This window comes from Loxodonta africana, chromosome 12 (assembly GCF_030014295.1).
Source record: "Loxodonta africana isolate mLoxAfr1 chromosome 12, mLoxAfr1.hap2, whole genome shotgun sequence".
Taxonomy (NCBI): Eukaryota; Metazoa; Chordata; class Mammalia; order Proboscidea; family Elephantidae; genus Loxodonta; species Loxodonta africana.
Genome location: NC_087353.1, coordinates 77,613,921 through 77,632,319, shown reverse-complemented (window position 1 = coordinate 77,632,319; position 18,399 = coordinate 77,613,921). Strand labels below are relative to the sequence as shown.

Below are 18,399 nucleotides of genomic sequence, written 5' to 3'. Positions count from 1 at the left end.
GGTCCAGTTGTGAGGATTTTTATTTTCTTTATGTTAAGGTGTAATTCATAGTGAAGGTTGTGGTCTTTGATCTTCATCAGTAAGTGCTTCAAGTCCTCTTCACTTTCGGCAAACAAGGTTGTGTCATCTGCATATCGCAGGTTGTTAATTAGTTTTCCTCCAGTCCCGATGCCCTGGTTCTTCTTCATATAGTCCAGCTTCTTGCATTATTTGTTCAGCATACAGATTAGATAAGTATGGTGAAAGGATACTACCGTGATGCACACTTTATCTAATTTTAAACTACGCAGTGTCCCCTTGTTCTGTTCCAACCACTGCCTCTTGATCTATGAACAAGTTCCACATGTTCTGGAATTCCCATTCTTCACAATATTACCCATAATTTGTTGTGATTCACACAGCTGAATGCCTCTGCATAGTCTATAAAACACAGGTAAACATCTTTCTAGTATTCTCTGCTTTCAGCCAAGATCCATCTGATATCAGCAATGATATCCCTTGTTCCACATTCTCTTCTGAATCTGGCTTGAATTTCTGGTAGTTTCCGGTCAATGTACTGCTACCACTGTTTTTTTTATCATCTTTGGCAAATTTTTACATTCCATTGGATCACTTTTCTTTGGAAGGGCACATATATGGATCTATTCCTGTCTGTTGGCCAAAATTTCTTGGCATAGACAAGTGCTAACAGTGTTGCATCTGTTTGTTGAAGCATCTCAGTTGGTATTGTGTCAATTCCTGAAGCCTTGTTTTTCACCAGTGCCTTCAGTGTAACTTGAACTTCTTCCTTCAGTGCCATCAATTCTTGATCATATGCTAGCTCCTGAAATGGTTGAACATCAACCAATTTTTTGGTATAGTGACTCTGTGTATTCTTTCCATCTTCTTTTGATTCCTCCTGTGTTGTTCAATTTTTTGCCCCCCCCCAAAAAAAATTGAGTATTGTAACTAGAAGCATGAATTTATTCTTCAGTTCTTTCAGGTTGAGAAATGCTGAGCACATTCGTCCATTTTGGTTTTCTAACTCCAGTTTTTGCACATTTCATTAAAACATTTTGCCTTCTCAGGCTGCCCTTTGAAATCTTCTGTTCAGCTCTTTTACTTCATCATTTCTTCTGTTCCCTTTAGCTATGCTATGGTCAATATACACAACAGCATCAAAAATAATAGAACACTTCAAAATAAATTTAACCCAGGGGTACAAGAATCATACACTGAAGAGTAAAAAAAAAAAACAGTGTCGAAAGAAATTAAGAAGACTTAAATAAATGGAAGGATATCTCATGTTCACGAATGAAAAGACTTAATATTGTTAAGATGTCAATACTACCCAAAGCAATCTACAGATTCAATGCTATTCCTATCAAAATTTCTATAAGTTTTTTTTGGCAGAAATGTAAAAACCAATTCTCAAATTCTTATGGAATTGCAAGGAATCCTGAATAGTCAGAACAATCTTGAAAACAAAGAACAATGCTGGAGTGCTTGCACTCTCCATTTTCAAACTTACTACAAAGCTAAAATAATCAAAATAGAATGGTACTGACATCAGGATAGACATATAGATCAACTGAATAGAATTTAGAGTCCAGGAAAAAAAAAAAAAAAAAACAGACATACATGGTCAATTGATTTTCAACAAGTATCCCAACACCATTCAATGGGGGAAAGACTAGAACCTTCAGCTAATGGTGCTGAGAGTAGTGGATACCTACATGCAAACAATGACATTAGATCCTTACTTACACCATATAAAAAAACTAACTACAAATGAATCAAAGGCCTAAATATAAGTGCCAAAACTATAAAACCCTTAGAAGATATGATAAATCTTCATGAGCTTGGATTTTCAGTTAACTCTTAGATAGCACACCAAAAGCACAAGCAACAAAATAAAAAATAAATTGGATTTTATAAAAATTAAAAAAAAAATTGTGCATCAAAGGACACTGCCAAGAGAATTAGTTAAAAGGCAATTTGGAAATCATATATTTGATAAGGGTCTAGTATCAAGAATATATAAACAATTCTTACAATTAAACAACAAATTGGACAACCCAACTAAAAAATGAGCAAAAGACTTGAATAGACATTTCTCCAAAGAAGATATAATAGTGGCCCAACAAGTACATTCATAAGGTTTTCACTGGCTAATTCTTTTCAGAAGTAGACTGCCTGGTCCTTCTTCCTAGTCTGTCTTAGTCTAGAAGATCAGCTGAAACCTGTCTGCCATGGGTGACCCTGTTGGCATCTGAATACTGGTGGCATAGCTTCCAGCATCACAGCAACACGCAAGCCCCCAAAGTACAACAAACTGACAGACACGTGGAGGAAGAGGTCAAAGACCACTGCCTTCAGTATAGATTACATCTCAACATAAAGAAAACAAAAATTCTCACAACTGGACTAATAAGCAACATCATGATAAACGGACAAAAGATTGAAGTTGTCAAGGATTTCATTTTACTCAGATCCACAATTCAATACCCATGGAAGCAGCAGTCAAGAAATCAAGAGATGCACTGCATTGGGCAAATCTGCTGCAAAAGACCTCTTTAAAGTGTTGAAAAGCAAAGATGTCACCTTGAAGACTAAGGTGCACCTGACCCAAGCCATGCTATTTTCAATCATATCTTATGCAGGCAAAAGCTAGACAATGAATAAGGAAGACCGAGGAAACCTGATGCCTCTGAATTGTGGTGTTGGCAAAGAATATTAAATATATTATGGACTTCCAAAAGAACAGACAAATCTGTCCTGGAAGAAGTACAACCAGAATGCTCCTTGGAAGCAAGGATGGCGAGACTGCGTCTTACATACTTTGGACATGTTATCAGGAGGCATCAGTCCCTGGAGAAGGACATCATGCGTGGTAGAGTACTGGATCAGCAAAAAAGAGGAAGACCCTCAACAAGGTGGATTGACACAGTGGCTGCAACAGTGGGCTTAAGCATAACCACGATTGTGAGCATGGCAAAGCACCAGGCTTGTTCTGTTTTGTTCTGTAGCCCACAGTGTTGCTATGAGTCGGAACTGACTCGATGGCACCTAACAACAATGACAAGTACATTAAAGGATGTACAACATCATTAGTTACTTACAAAATGCAAATCAAAACTACAATGAAATACCACTTCATAACTACTAAGACAGCTATAATAATGTTTTTTAATAATTTTTATTGAGCTGTAAGTGAACGTTTACAAATGAAGTCAGTCTGTCACATATAAGCTTATATACACCTTACTCCCACTTACTCTCCCCCTAATGAGTCAGCCCTTCCAGTCTCTCCTTTCGTGACAATTTTGCCAGTTTCTAACCCTCTCTACCCTCCTATCTCCCCTCCAGACAGGAGATGCCAACACAGTCTCAAGTGTGCACCTGATACAAGTAGCTCATTCTTCATCAGCATCTCTCTCCTACCCACTGTCCAGTCCCTTCCATGTCTGATGAGTTGTCTTCGGGAATGGTTCCTGTCCTGGGCCAACAGAAGGTTTGGGGACCATGACCGCCGGGATTCCTCTAGTCTCAGTCAGACCATTAAGTCTGGTCTTTTTATGAGAATTTGGCGTCTGCATCCCACTGATCTCCTGTTCCCTCAGGGGTTCTCTGTTGTGCTCCCTGTCAGGGCAGTCCTCAGTTGTGGCCGGGTATAATAATAATTTTAAAAACTCAAAATAACTAATGTTTGCAAGGAGGTGGAGGAATTAGAACCTTCATACGTTGCAGGTAGAAATATAGAATATTTCAGTGTCTCAGGAAAACATTTGGTGGTTCTTCAATAAGTTAAATGTAGAATTATCATGTGTTGTTAGGTGCTGTTGAGTCAATTCCGACTCATTGAGACCCTATGCACAACAGAACAAAACATTGCCTGGTCCTGTGCCATTGTCACAATCATTGTTATCATTTCACAATCGAATTATCATGTGACCCAGCAATCCACTTCTAACCCAGAACCCAGTGCCGTCAAATCCACTTCTAGGTATATAAAAAACCAAAACCAAACCTACTGTCTTCAAGTCAATTCCAACTTATAGTGACCCTATAGGACAGAATAGAACTGCCCCAAAGGGTTTCTAAGGTGTAAATGTTTAGGAAGCCAACTGCCACGTCTTTCTCCTGTGGAACGGCTGATGGGTTTGAAGCGCCAACCTTTTGGTTAGCAGCCAAATACTTTAACCACTGCGGGACCAGGGCTCCTAGGCACACACCCAAGATAAGTGAAAACATATGTTCTTGAGGAAACTGAATTGAAAACGGGTATTGAAATTGAAAACAAAACAAAAATTTGGACATGAATGTTCATAGGAGCACTATGCACACTAGCCAAAAGGTAGAGACAACTCAAACATTTATACTGATTAATGAAGAAACAAAATGTTTACAATGGAATATTACTCAGCCATAATAAGTAATGCTACAACATAGATGAAGCATGAAAACATTATACTAAGTGAAAAAAGCCAGAAACAAAAGGCTACATGTTACATGATTCTGTTAATATGAAATATCTACATAGGTAAATCCATACATACCAAAGGCAGAAGGGCTGCAGGGAGGGCAGAATACGAAAGAACTGCTTCACAGAAACAAAGTTTTTAGGGAGAGCGATGGAAATGTTTTGGAACTAAACAGTGGTGATGGTTGCACAACATTGTGAATGTACTTAATGGCACTGAATTGTACATTTCAGAGGTATTAGAATGGCAAATTTTATGTTATAAGGACAAGACAAGGATGCTTGTTTTACTTCCTTTTATATATTGGAAGACCCAGCCAGTGCAGTGAGACAAAATAAGAAAATTACTGGAGAGGAAAAAATTTTCACTTATTTTCACCTGATATGAAAATAAGTGTGAATATATATGTATAAACCCCAAAAGAATCCATAGTTATGTTTTGTTAGAAATAATTAAATAATTTAGTAAAACAAAAAAACCAAACCCAACCCATTGCCATTGAGTCAATTCCAACTCATAGCAACCCTATAGAACAGAGCAGAACTGCTTCATAGGGTTTCCAAGGAGCTGGTGGATTTGAAATGCCAACCCTTTGGTTAGCAGCTGTAGCACTTAACCACTACACCACCAGGGTTTCCAATTTAGTAAACAACTGATAAAAACATTTAAAGTCAATTTAAATACATCACAAGCAGCTGGAAAACACAATGTCTAAAACATTTAATTTATAATAATAAAAATATACAAATATCCACAAAGACATCTGTCAAACTTTCGTAGATAAAATTATATAAAACGTTAGAAAAAAGCATTAAAGAAGACCCAGTCAAATGGAAATATATATCATGTTCTTGGATATGGATAGGATCATTCAAAATTATAAAGGTATCAGTTTTCTCCAAAATGATTGATACGTGTAATACATTTCAAAAAAAAATCTGAAGTTTTTTTCGTGAAACATAACACAGTTATTCTAAAATACATATAGGATAACAAAGTGCCAATAACAGCCAAAGACATGCCTAAGGAAAAATAACATATTGGGTGTCTTGTCCTACCAGATAACAAGATGTATTATGAAGCTGTTTCAATTAAAACCCTATGAACATGATCCAAGCATAGAGAAATAGATCAAATAATGGACAGCCTCTGAAAGAAACCCATACACGTATGGAAATTTGATTCACAACAGACCAGGCACTGCAGATAATGGAGGAAAGGGCGTACTGTTTTTCAAATGTTGCTGGGAAACTATGTATACATTTTTAAAAAACAAGATCAATTTGCTGCCTTGCACCACACACACACAGACACAAACACGCAAAATCCATTCCCATATAGAACATAGGAGAATAATTTCATGACCTTGGATTATAAGACAAATTTTTAATGAGACATATAGTATCTATACAAACTATGAAGGAAAAAATTGCTAAATTTTACTACACTAAAACTGGGACCTGTCAAAACACATCATAAAAAAAGCTAAAAGCTCCAAACATGGGAAAGTTTGCAAGGCATCTGTAACTCACAAAAGGTAAGTAGCAGGAATATGTAAAGAATTCCTGCAAATCAATAATAGTAAAAAAAAAATCAGAATACATTAACAGGTATTATAGATGAGGAAATGCATGTTACTCATATGAATAAAAACACATGCACAGGTTCATTAATACTAGAGAAAATGAAGATTGAAATTCATATTACCATGAGAGAGTTTTTGTTTTAGTGATAAAAAGTTATGGAAATAGATCGTGGTGGGGAGGGTCACACAACACCGTGAGTGTAATTAGTATCACTGAATTGTACACTTAAAAATGGTTAAAATGGCAAATTGTATGTTTATATATTTTACCACTATAAAATTTTGAAAACATTGCTATAACATTTTATACCCCTAATTTGGCACAAATTAAAATTTGCCAATGCCAAATATTGGAAAGGATATGGACAACAAAGGATATGGAAATTATGGACATCAAAGACAATCCTGATGAAGACTCAGAAGGAAGTGAGGAAAGCTGTAACACCAGAGACAGTGCACACGGTAAGAAGCAACAGCAAAGAAATGGCAGGAATTCTCATCATCTTCCAGGACTGTAAACTGGTAGAATCACTTCAGAAGTGTTTGTTTGACATAACCTAGTCATGCTGGACCCAGCAATCCCGTTTCTAACATGCACCAGAAGACACATGCAAAATTGTCCACAGTATCTAGTCTGCCATAATGCTAGAAACAGAAGACGTTCTTATTTGCTTTCTATGTATCTTGCTCTTCTCTTTACTAAATCACATTCTGCCTCATGTTAACACATGACTTTTGTCTACCCATGGGTTTGCTGTTTTTGTTTTGATTTTGTTGTTTTTGTTGCCCTGTAGGTCGTATGCATGATCCTAAGCCTTGGGAGGACCCCCCTCTGCCCCTCTTGACAATGTACTGAGGAAAAAAAAATACCTATGAAATGGAGTTATTTGGACACACCTGCTCTTCCCATGTAAGCCCTCATATTATCCTTTGCATATTAGATACTGTCCCAGGTACAAGGTAAGTGATCCAAGGATTTAAATGAATGAATGAATGGATCCTTGCATCCATTGACCTGACTCCCTACTTCCATCCTCCAATCCTTTACAAGTGTCTGAAAAGCAATCTCTTCAGGAAACATTCTTAGGTTTATCTCAACCTCAATCTGAAGTTGGAGTATTTTTATCCTGTTTTTCATGTGTATGCTGTGCTCCACTAAATTTCATTGCTCTCTGCATATCCCCTCAAATCACTTTTTGTGCACATGATATTCATGTCCCCAAGGTCAATGTTAGCTCTTTGGGGGCAGGCACCGTATTTCACATACATACAGCGGACATGAAATAAGGATCTGGTAATAAAATGCAAACATTCTTTCAGTCAAGCTGTTTTTTGGTGTTCTTCCTCTTCACACACTCCTCTAATCATGATATATTGGAAGATATTAATCCCTCCACATACCAAAAAACCAAACCGATTGACGTTGAGTCAATTCTGACTAATAGTGACCCTATAGAACAGAGTAGAACTGCCCTATAGGGTTTCCAAGGAGCAGCTGGTGGGTTTGAACTGCCGATCTTTCGGTTAGCAGCTGGGCTCTTAATGACTGTGCCACCAGCACTCCTCAATCCCTCCACACAGAATATATAAAAGCCTTCCTTGTGGACAGGTAGATATTTACCATATATGATGCAGCAGCTAAAGGTTAGAAAGAGCTTCTATGATTCTATTTCGGTTTTTATCCTTTTTCTCATGTATCCTGTGTTATATTGATTTTCACTGGACTCTTCACTTCCTTTCAAATCATTTCACATGCATATGATATTAGTCTTTTCAGTTAGAATATAAGCAGAGCTATACATGAGGTGGCAACTAAAGTTTAGAAGGAGCTCCCAAATATAATCCCCTTTTAGACAATATTTTCTTAGTCACTGAGGATCTTCCACAGGAGAAGTCTTAGACTCACCTTTATTGAAGAAGGTGCTAATCATAAAGGTGAAGAATATTGAGGCAATGGCAAAACACACCAAAAAGACAAAGATGAGAGATGGGTCACTGTGTTGGAGAACTGGAGCAGGTTCAATCTAGCAAAACAACCAAGAAGCCAATTTAGTCATACTCTAAGCAATGTCACAAGAAAACAAAAGAGGAAAAGTGCAACATCCTTAAATATATTTTGATAGTTCTACTGAGACTGATGACACTTCCTAGTGAGATGGAAACTTAAACAAACAATCCATTTCTTACAGAATTCTGCCCATCTAGATTTTTTTTTATAGATTTAAGTTTCGTTTGCAGAGAACACGCAGCTTCTGAGTTTCTGCGTTTTCATTTTCCTGGCAACCTGAGCCCGGTTCAGCCCACAGCATGTTTCTGTTTTCTTCTCAAAATAGAGCTGCAGTACGCTACAGTCAAATAGACACTTGCCTTCACGAAGAAAATCATGCACATGAAAAAGATGACAATTAAATACAAAAAGAAGAATGTGATGAAATAGGCAGCCCAGAGCATCCAATTACTGAGTCCTATCATGAGCTGGTATTCCTGTAGGAGAGAGAACACAAACCAATTATCATGTAAAACAATGAGCTGGTATTCCTGTAGGAGAGAGAACACAAACCAATTATCATGTAAAACAATAGCTATAAAGCACATTGGCATTTCAAAATCCATTCACAATAATTATCTAATTTTATTTCTACAACAACTGAAATAGGTTAAACAATAAATATTTTTATTTCATGGAGGAAAATAAGGCTCAGAATGTCAAGTAACTTGATTAAAAGTTTCAGCTAGTGAATGCCAGTGTTGACTTTAACTCAGATCTTATGAGCTCAGACATCATTCCCCCAATACTTTACCTGATATTATTCAGACATGAAAAACACTTAAGTATAGAACACTTAAATTAATATCCCCTTTCTTTTTATTATGTCCTCTTCCAAAAGGTATTAAGAGAATATATCTTAACTCAGTTATAGGTTAGAAGCAAACAATAAAACCAGGTTAAAAAGTAAGGGGGCAAAAAAGCTCATAAATATTCTTTATAAGTAGTTGTTTATAGACATATGTGGTATTTCAAATTTTAACAAAAGAATATCAAAAGGGGTTACCTAACAACATAATATATGAGATCAATAAGATTTAAATGAGTGGTACAAGTTGTCAGAGGCTATTTTAAATTTTTTTATTGAATTTTACTGATAAATCGATATTAAATTCTGTGACTTAAGTCTCCATGAGGGCAGGAACTATTTCTTATCTGTATCTGCCTGGCACATAGAAGGCGCTTAATAAATGTTTGTTGAATGAACAAGTGAATGAATGTGAGGATATTCAGAAATATCACTTTGCAGAGTTCTTAAAAATGGATGCTCAGCCAGTGGGAGAACTGAAGTCTTGATACATGCTACAATACAGTATGGATGGAGCTTGAAGACATTATGCTGAGCAAAATAAGCCAATAACAAAAGGACAAATATAGTATGACCTCACATAAAAAGACAAGAAAAGGCAGAGGTATAGAGACCAAAGTTTATTAGTGGTTACCAGGGTGGGAGGGAGGGGAAAAGGGGGTTAACATTGATAGAAAAATCACATTGATTAAGAGTACATGTTATGGATTGAGTTGTGTCCCCCAAAAATGTGTGTCAACTTGGCTAGACATGATTCCTAGTATCGTCTGGTTGTCCACCATATTGTGATCTGATGTGATTATCCTACAAACTGTAAATCCTAACCTCTATGGTGTTAATGAAGAAGGATTAGAGGCAGTTATGTTAATGAGGCAGGGACTCAATCTACAGGATTTGCTTTCATCTTGAGTTAATCTCTAGTGAGCTATAGAAGAGAGACGCAAGCAGAGAGAAGTGGGACTTCCTACCATGAAGAAAGAAGCACCAGGAGCAGAGCATGTCCTTTGGACCCTGGGTCCCTGTGCTGAGAAGCTTCTAGACCAGGGAAAGATTGATGACAAGGACCTTCCCCCAGAGCCGACAGAGAGAGAAAGCTTTCCCCTGGTGCTGGCACCCTGAATTCGGATTTATAGTCTCCTAGACTGTGAGAGAATTTCTGTTCCTTAAAGCCATCCACTTGTGGTATTTCTGTTATAGCAGCACTAGATAAGTAAGATGGAATCTGGTACCAGGGGAGTGGGGTGCTGCTCTAACAGGTACCTACAATGTGGAAACAGTTTTGGAACTGAGTAATCGGTATAGACTGGAAGAATTTTAAAGTACCAAGCCCAGATTGCCTTCACGGGACTGTTAGTGGAATTATGGACATCAAAGACAATCCTGATGAAGACTCAGAAGGAAGTGAGGAAAGCTGTAACACCAGAGACAGTGCACACGGTAAGAAGCAACAGCAAAGAAATGGCAGCAGCAGAGCTAGGAGGCCAGCAGGAGACAGTGCAGGAGCTGACCCACAAAGTGAGAGAACTGAGTGCCTTTGCCAGGAGGCTTCCTGGCAGCGTGGGGTGCCTCCAGGCACTTATTGGTGGAGCTAGGTTTGCCAATCCAGGGAGCAAGAATGCTGAGTGCCTTCCAGCTAAGGTTTACTGGCAGAGTGGGGTGTCTCCAGGTACTTATCAGTAGAACTGAAGAGCTTTGAACACTTGAACAAGAGGTTGGGCTGGCCCAAGAGGCCCAAGGGACTGAGAGACCGAGGAATCAGGAAAGAGAAGCTGAATAGACAAGGAAAACAGGAAGCAGAGCTGCCTCAGTCTCAAAGGGTGGGACCATGATCTCTGGGGTCTCAAAGTGTGATGCCATGACCTCAGGGGTTTCAAAGGATGCGGCCACCACCTCCTAGGTTTCAAGGACTCAGGTCTTTATCAATTCAGTTCCAGAGTGTGGGGTTGCCTTTCACGAGTGCCAGCAAGATGGGGCCAGACCTGCTATCCAAAGCTGAGGGGTTGGGGATGCCACACTCAATGGACAGAAGAACAGGGCCTGCCAAGGCCGAGGAAGTGGAGTCACCACTAAAATGGATGAGGAGAATGGGGCTGTTCAAGTGCGAGGGAGCAGAGTTGCCATTCCAGTGGGCCTGGAGGGTGGAGCCTGGAGATGACATTGACATTTCCATTCTCCAGAGTCTGAGATGTGGCCAATACCCAGAGTCTGGAGGGCAGGGCCATTGCCTAAATGGTCTCAGAGAACAGAGGATTATTTTCAAGACTTGAGAGCTAACGTAATGTGTTCTGCTGACTTGCTTGGTGCCTGTTATGCCTTCTATCCCTCCAATTTCTCCCATTTGTAATGGAAATGTCTACCTTGTGCCTGTTCCATCATTGTACTTCAGAAGCAGATAACTTGTATTTCAGATTTCACAGATAAAAAGAAATTTTGCCCCAGGATGGAGTTTGGACTTGGAGTTGATTTAAGACTTTTGGGATGATACAATGGGGTGAATGTTTTTTACATTTGACAAGGATGGAATTTTGGGGGGGCCAAAGGGTAGAATGTTATGGATTGAATTGCATCCTCCAAAAATGTGTGTCAACTTGACTAGGCCATGATTCCCAGTATTGTATGGTTCTCCACCATTTTGTGATCTGATGTGACTACCCTATTTGTTGTAAATCCTAACATCATAATGTTAATGAGGCAGAATTAAAAAAAAAAAAAAAAAAACCAGTGTCGTTGAGTCGATTAGAGGCAGTTATATTAATGACAAGGACCTTTCCCCCAGAGAGAGAAAGCCTTCACTGGGAGCTGGTGCCCTAAATTCGGACTTCCAGCCTCCTAGATTGTATGAGAATAAACTTCTCTTTGTCAAAACCATCCACTTGTGGTATTTCTGTTAAAGCAGCACTAGCTAACTCAGAGTAGGGTTGCACGACTGATTATTGTAATTGCTGCCAATAAGTTGTACACCTATAAAAAGCTGAACTGGCAAAAGTTGTGATAGGTATATCTACAACAAAGACAAAAAAAAAAAGAGTAGCTAATGAGTCTGCTTATGTACAAATACCTCATATGATTTGGTTCCTGGATTTGGTAGCTTAGGGTCACAGTATTGTGAGACATCCCAGTTAACTGGCCTAATGACGTGTTTAGTGCTTCTGTTCTACCTCCTAATTCACTGCATAGTGCCTGGGGTCTTAAAAGCTTGCAAGTGGCCATCCAAGCCATAACAAGTGGTCTCTATTTACCTGGAGCAAGTGAGGAAAAAGGAGAGTCAAGAATAGGAGTAGTAAATGGAACATGTGGTTAGGTGCCTCCATGAACAACTGCCTCCTTTGCCATGAGATCAGAACTGGATGGTGCCCGGCTACCATTACTGAACATTTCGATCAAAGATTCTATAGAAGAACCCTGATCACAAGGGGGAAAACACAGAAAAGAATTTTAAATTCTCATGGACTGTAGACCTTCTGGAGTCATGGAGGTTGTATGAACTCCTGAAACTATTGCCCTGAGATAATCTTTAAACCTTAAACCAAAAATATTCCCTGATGTCTTCTTAAAACTGAACGATAGTTTAGCTTAACTAATTTAAAAGTCTGCCTTGAGTACTGTGCCCTTTTAAGAACTATCTATATGGGATTAAACTGAAAACAACAACTCAAAAGATTAGATAGGAATCTTAGGGGGTAGTGAGTTTACATTAATGAGGGAGGAACAACTCAGAAAAGGAGGGTGAGAATTGTTGCACAACTCAAAGAATGTAATCAATGTCACTAAATTGTACATGAATAAACTGTTGAACTGGTATATGTTTTGCTGTGTATATTCTCAACATCAACAAAATAAAAATTTAGAAAAAAAATTGTTGGAGGTCCACTTTATTTTACATAAAGGACAAAAATTAAGTTTTTTTTTTTAGGTTTCATAGGGATCAGTGCTATAACCAGTCGTATTTAGTAAACAATCAAAATGACACTATATTTAACAAAAGTGCAAGAAATACACTGAAAACTACAAAACATCGTTGAAAGAAAGATGTTCTAAATAAATGGAAGGACATCCCATGACCATAGATCACAAGACATAATAATGTTAAGATGGTAAAACCCATTGTCATCAAGGAGGCAGTTCCAACTCATAGCGACCCTATAAGGACAGAGTAGAGCTGCCCTAGAGGGTTTCCAAGGAGTGGCTGGTGGATTTGAACTGCCAACCTTTTTGATTTGCAGCCATAGGTCTTAACCACTGTACCACCAGAGCTCCATTAAGATGGTAAAAAAATGCCCCACAAATTGGTTTCCAAGGAGTGGCTGGTGGATTTGAACTGCCAACCTTTTTGATTTGCAGCCATAGGTCTTAACCACTGTACTACCAGAGCTCCATTAAGATGGTAAAAAAATGCCCCACAAATTGGTCAACAGATTCACCACAGTCCCTATTAAAATCTCTGCTGGTTATTGTACAGAAATTGACAAGAAGAATCTAAAATTATAAGGAAATTCAAAGAATTTAGAATAGCCAAAACAATCTTAAAAAGGAACAAAGTTGGAAAACTTACACTACCCAATTTCAAAACTTACTACAAAGCTACAATAATCAAGACAGTGTGGTACTAGAAAAAGGACAGGAATATACATCAGCAGAACAGAACTGATAACCCAGAAATAAAACCTCGCTTTTATGGTCAACTGATGTTCTACAATGGTGCCAATAAAATTCAACAGGACAAAAATAGTCTTTTTAACAAATAACATGGGACAATTGGGTATCCATTATTTAAAAAAAAAATTTGGATCCGTATCTCACATACAAAAACTAACACAAAATGTATCACAGGCCTAAATATAAGAGCTAAAACTACCAAACCCTTAGAAGAAAACATAGGCATCAATATTTATGACTTTGGGTTAGAAAATGAAATGATCATATGGACTTTATCGTTTATTCTGTTAATATGGTGAATTACATCAATTGATATTTCAATGTAAATCTAATCTTGCATTCCTGGGATAAAGCCCACTTGGTCATGATGTCATCATATCTTTTTTATATACTGCTGAATTTGATTTGAGATATTTTGTTAATGATTTTTCTGTCTATGATTATCAGCTATTGATCTATAATTTTTTTCTTGTATTATCTCTGTCTGCTTTTATAATCAGTATACTGCTGGCCTCACAAATAGAGTTAAAAAGTGCTTTCTACTCTGTTTTTTCTAAAAAGAGTTCATGCATAAATGTTTTTGTTTTTCCTTAAATGTTTGGCAGTATTCCCAGTGGAGTCACCTGGGTCTAGAATTTTCTTAATGGAAATAATTTAAAATATGAATTAAATTATTTTAATAGGTGTAGGGGTAGATTATCTCTTTCTTCTTCATAGCTCTGTCTTTAAAGGTGTTTTTTTCATTTCATGTAAGTGGTAAAATTTTTAGTATAAATTTGTTCTCAATATTTTCTTAATCTTTTTTAACATCTGTACGATCTATAGTGATGCCTCCTGTCCCTCTGGTATTTGTGTTATTATTATTTTTTAATTTTCTGTTTATCAGTCTAGCAAAGGCTTCATTATGTTTTCAAATATCCGTCTTGTGGTTTGTTAATTTTCTCTATTTTTTGTCTTTTTTTTTTTTTTTTTTAACATTTCTGGTATTATCTTTACTACTCAGTAACTTTCTTTAGGTTTAAATTGCTCTTCTTTTTCTAGCTTTTAAATAGGAAGCTGACATTACTGGTTACCTGTCTTAATTTCTAATAAAAATCACTGAAAGTTATAAATTTACCTCAAAGCTCAGCTTTTGTTGTATACACCAATTTGATGAGGTGTACTTTCGCTATCACTCAATTTGAAATATTTTCTAATTTCCATTGTAATTTATTCTTTGATCCATGAACTGTTTATAAGTTTTTGTTTAATTCCAAAAGTTTTCCTAGATCATAATTATTTCTAATTTTCATTCCAATGTCTAAAAAATACTCTATTATTTTATTCCTTTTAAGCTTATTAAGATTTGTTTTATGGCTCAGCATATGGTCTATCTTGGTTTAATTTCCAAATATTTGGTTTTTCCCTAGTTACTGTTATTAAAGTTGTAATTTAATTTCATTTTGATCAGAGAACATGCTCTATTATTTGAAGTATCTGATCTCTTATTACACTTGAAAACAATGGATATTCTGTAGTTGTCAAGTATAGTGTTGTACGAATATCAATTAAGTTAAAGTGATTAAGAGTGTTGTTAAGATCCTCTACCTCTTAATTGACTTTTCTACTTGTTCTGCCAGTTGCAGAATGTGGAGAGTTTCTCGCTTACATTTTCCTATCTTTTCATTCATTAAAAAAATTACACATGTGTATTCCTTTTCCCCGCTGACCATAATTATAATAGGTGGCATAAAGTCGTTATTTGATATTTTCAGTATCTGGGACATCCAGGGATTGGCATTTGTTGATTGTCTTTTCCCTCAAGATTAGGTCACATTCTGTACTGTATCCAGATAACGATCAGGATGTTATCATGTATAAACTTTGTTGTTATGAGGTGCCATTGAGTCAGTTCTGACTCACAGTGACCCTACATACCAACAGAACAAAATACTGCCCTGTTCCGTGCCATCCTCACAATTGTTATGCTTGAGCCATTGCTGCAGCCGCTGTGTCAATCCTTCTCATTGAGGGTCTTCCTGTTTTTTGCGGACCTAATTTACCAAGGCTAATGTCCTTCACCAGGGACTGGTCCCTACTGATAACATGTCCAAAGTACATGAGAAGTCTTGCCATCCTTGCTTCTAAGAAGCATTCTGACTGTACTTCTTCCAAGACAGATTTGTTTGTTCTTCTGGCAGTCCATGGTATATTCCAGATTCTTCACCAACACCATAATTCAAAGTTGCCCCCACAAGTGTTATTTTTGTTTTAGCAGGTAAGTAACTTGGCTTGACCAAATTATAAACTCACACCTGTGGTTCTTTCAGCCTTAGTTGCTAGCTGCTGCTTTCAACTTGTTCCATGTATCCATGGTTTCGAGCTCAGTGACCTGTACTGAGATTGCACTTCTAATTAGTGGTTCCCCTTCTTTTTTCTTCTCTGGGATCTCTCCTTTCCAGGGTTCTCTCTTTAGTCTCCAGTGGCCCTGGGTGTCACAGGGCTTCTTAATCTAGTTCCTCCAGTCAATATGATGGTAACTTTTTTTTTTTTAAATAAAAGCTTTATCTCTCCTTATGGCAACATTGATGCCACCCTAACTACAGTCACTGTCTGTGTAATGTTAAAAAAAAAAAGGGGGGGGGGCGTAAAAGAGGAATTCACTCACTCCATGCTGGTATCATGGTGCAAGTTTTGATTCCCCTCCAATAACTGACTACATCAGCCATTCTGAGCTCCAATTACTGTCTCTCAACTCAGCATGACTATTGTGCCTACAGGCAGATATCTAGAAAGATCACGGGGCTCAACTCATGTGTTTCCCTTCTCTCGGGAATCATAGTTCTGCATTGCCTTTTGTGATGTGTTTGAGAAAAATATCTTTATATACTTTGGCAATTTATAGTTGTTTATGGCAGGAAATCTATTAAGTGTTACTATGTCACGACCAGAAGTAAAGTCCAGTATGTGTATAAGTATTTGTGTAATTCAATCATAATGAAATGCAATGTTACATTTTTCCAAATTAAAACTGAAATGCACCCTGCAATCACTGAAATCTTAGTATTGAGGAAATGCAGTAGTAATTAGTGCCCCCATATTTAGAATCAACTGATGTTTGGAATAATGTCTGTGACACTGTTAAAGGAGTGGTACATAGAGATGGAGAAGGAATAATAATTCTGTAGACACCGGAATGTTCTGCTGACACTGAAATTAAAGGAACCCTTCAGTTTCTTTTAAACAGTCTGACAGGTAGATAGTGTTTGGCATGATGATCAAGAAGGTAGCAAATGTAAAAGCACCCCTTCAGAACCTTACCAAAAAATGATGACTCCATGATTCATGATTTGCTATCCTTACTTTAGACCATCATTTCAATATCAGTCATAGCCAGACTTCTTATCCAATAGTCCAACAATGAGTTTCCAAACACTAAGCATGTTCTCGCGTAGTAACACTAAGATGTTCTCAGGGAAAGAAGTTCCTGTCTATGGGAGAAGACTATACACTGAAACATGACTAGAACAAGGCAACATAATACTGAACAAAGTGGCAGTTAAGTAGAGAAAAATAGATGGCATCTGATGGAAAGTCTTCAGTTTCATACTGGAGGTCATCTGCATGCTTCCAACCTTCATAAATATATTCCTCATATTATTGACTCATCTGTTTAGAAATACATAAAGTATCTTGAACATTCAAGATAAACTATTAAAATTTTTATAAGGCAGGAGAGAAGACTTCACCTACAACTTGTAGGCAGCTATAAAGACTATTAGCCATTGAAAATTTTTTGGAGTAGAATTAATTGGCTGAAAATTATACATTTGGAGAAAAAGGTAGAAAAAGGGAAAGGAGACTAATTGACATTTATAGCACTCTTCATCCAACAACAGCAGAATACACGTTCTTGTCAAGCTCACATGGAACATTCACCAAGCCAGACCAAATCTTGGAACATAAATCTTAACAAATTAAAAAATAATAATACTACAAAGTATGCTCACAGACCACAATGGAACTAACCTACAAATCAATAAAAGATAGCCTGAAGATACCAAAATACTTGGAAATGAAACAACACACTTCTGAATAACATATGAGGTCTTAAAAGCTTTCAAGTGGCCATTTAAGATACAACTATTGATCTCTTCCCATCTGGAGCAAAGGAGAGTAAAGGAAACCAAAGACTCAAGGAAGAAATTAATGCAAAAGATCAATGGCCTACACAGACCACAGCCTCCTCTACCCTCAGACCAGCAAAACTAGATGATGCCCAGCTACCACTACTGACCACTCTGATCAGGGACCGCTCTGATCAGGGACACAACAGAAGGTCCCGGTTAAAATGAGGGAAAAATGTGAATAAAACTAAATTCATAAAAAAGACCAGACTCACTGGGATAATAGAGACTGGAGAAACCCCTAAAACTATTGCCCTAAGACACTCTTTCAAACTGGAACTGAACCCACTCCTGGAGATCACCTTTCAGCCTAATAATAGATTGGCCTATAAAATAATAACACCCGTGAAGAATATGCTCCTTAAAACAATCAACTAAAAGAGACCAAATGGGCAACATTTGCCCAAAAACAAAGGTGAGAAGGCAAGGAGGGGCAGGGAAACTGGAGGGATGGAAATAGGGAAGGCAGGGTGAAAATGGGAAGAGCACTGACAGATTGCAGGGATAGCAATCAATGTCACAGAACACCTTGTATATGAATTGTTGAATACAAAACTAATTTGTTGTATAAACTTCCACCTAAAGCATTATAAAATGTTAAAAAAAAAAAAAAAAGATTACAGCCTAGGAAACCCTATGAGGCAGTTCTACTCTGTCTTACAAGGTCGCAATGA

General features: G+C 37.5%; 1 protein-coding gene across 1 annotated transcript in view; it reads right to left on the bottom strand.

The window, feature by feature from the left end:
* LOC100671125 (phospholipid-transporting ATPase ABCA3-like) overlaps positions 1-18,399 on the bottom strand; it is a 230,993-nt gene that overhangs the window by 134,655 nt on the left and 77,939 nt on the right. Inside the window, exons 9-10 of the mRNA XM_010598551.2 lie at positions 8,416-8,532; positions 7,955-8,072 (exon numbers count right to left, since the gene is read on the bottom strand). Of these exons, the coding sequence (XP_010596853.2) occupies positions 7,955-8,072; positions 8,416-8,532 (235 nt within the window). The remainder of the gene's footprint in view (positions 1-7,954; positions 8,073-8,415; positions 8,533-18,399) is intronic.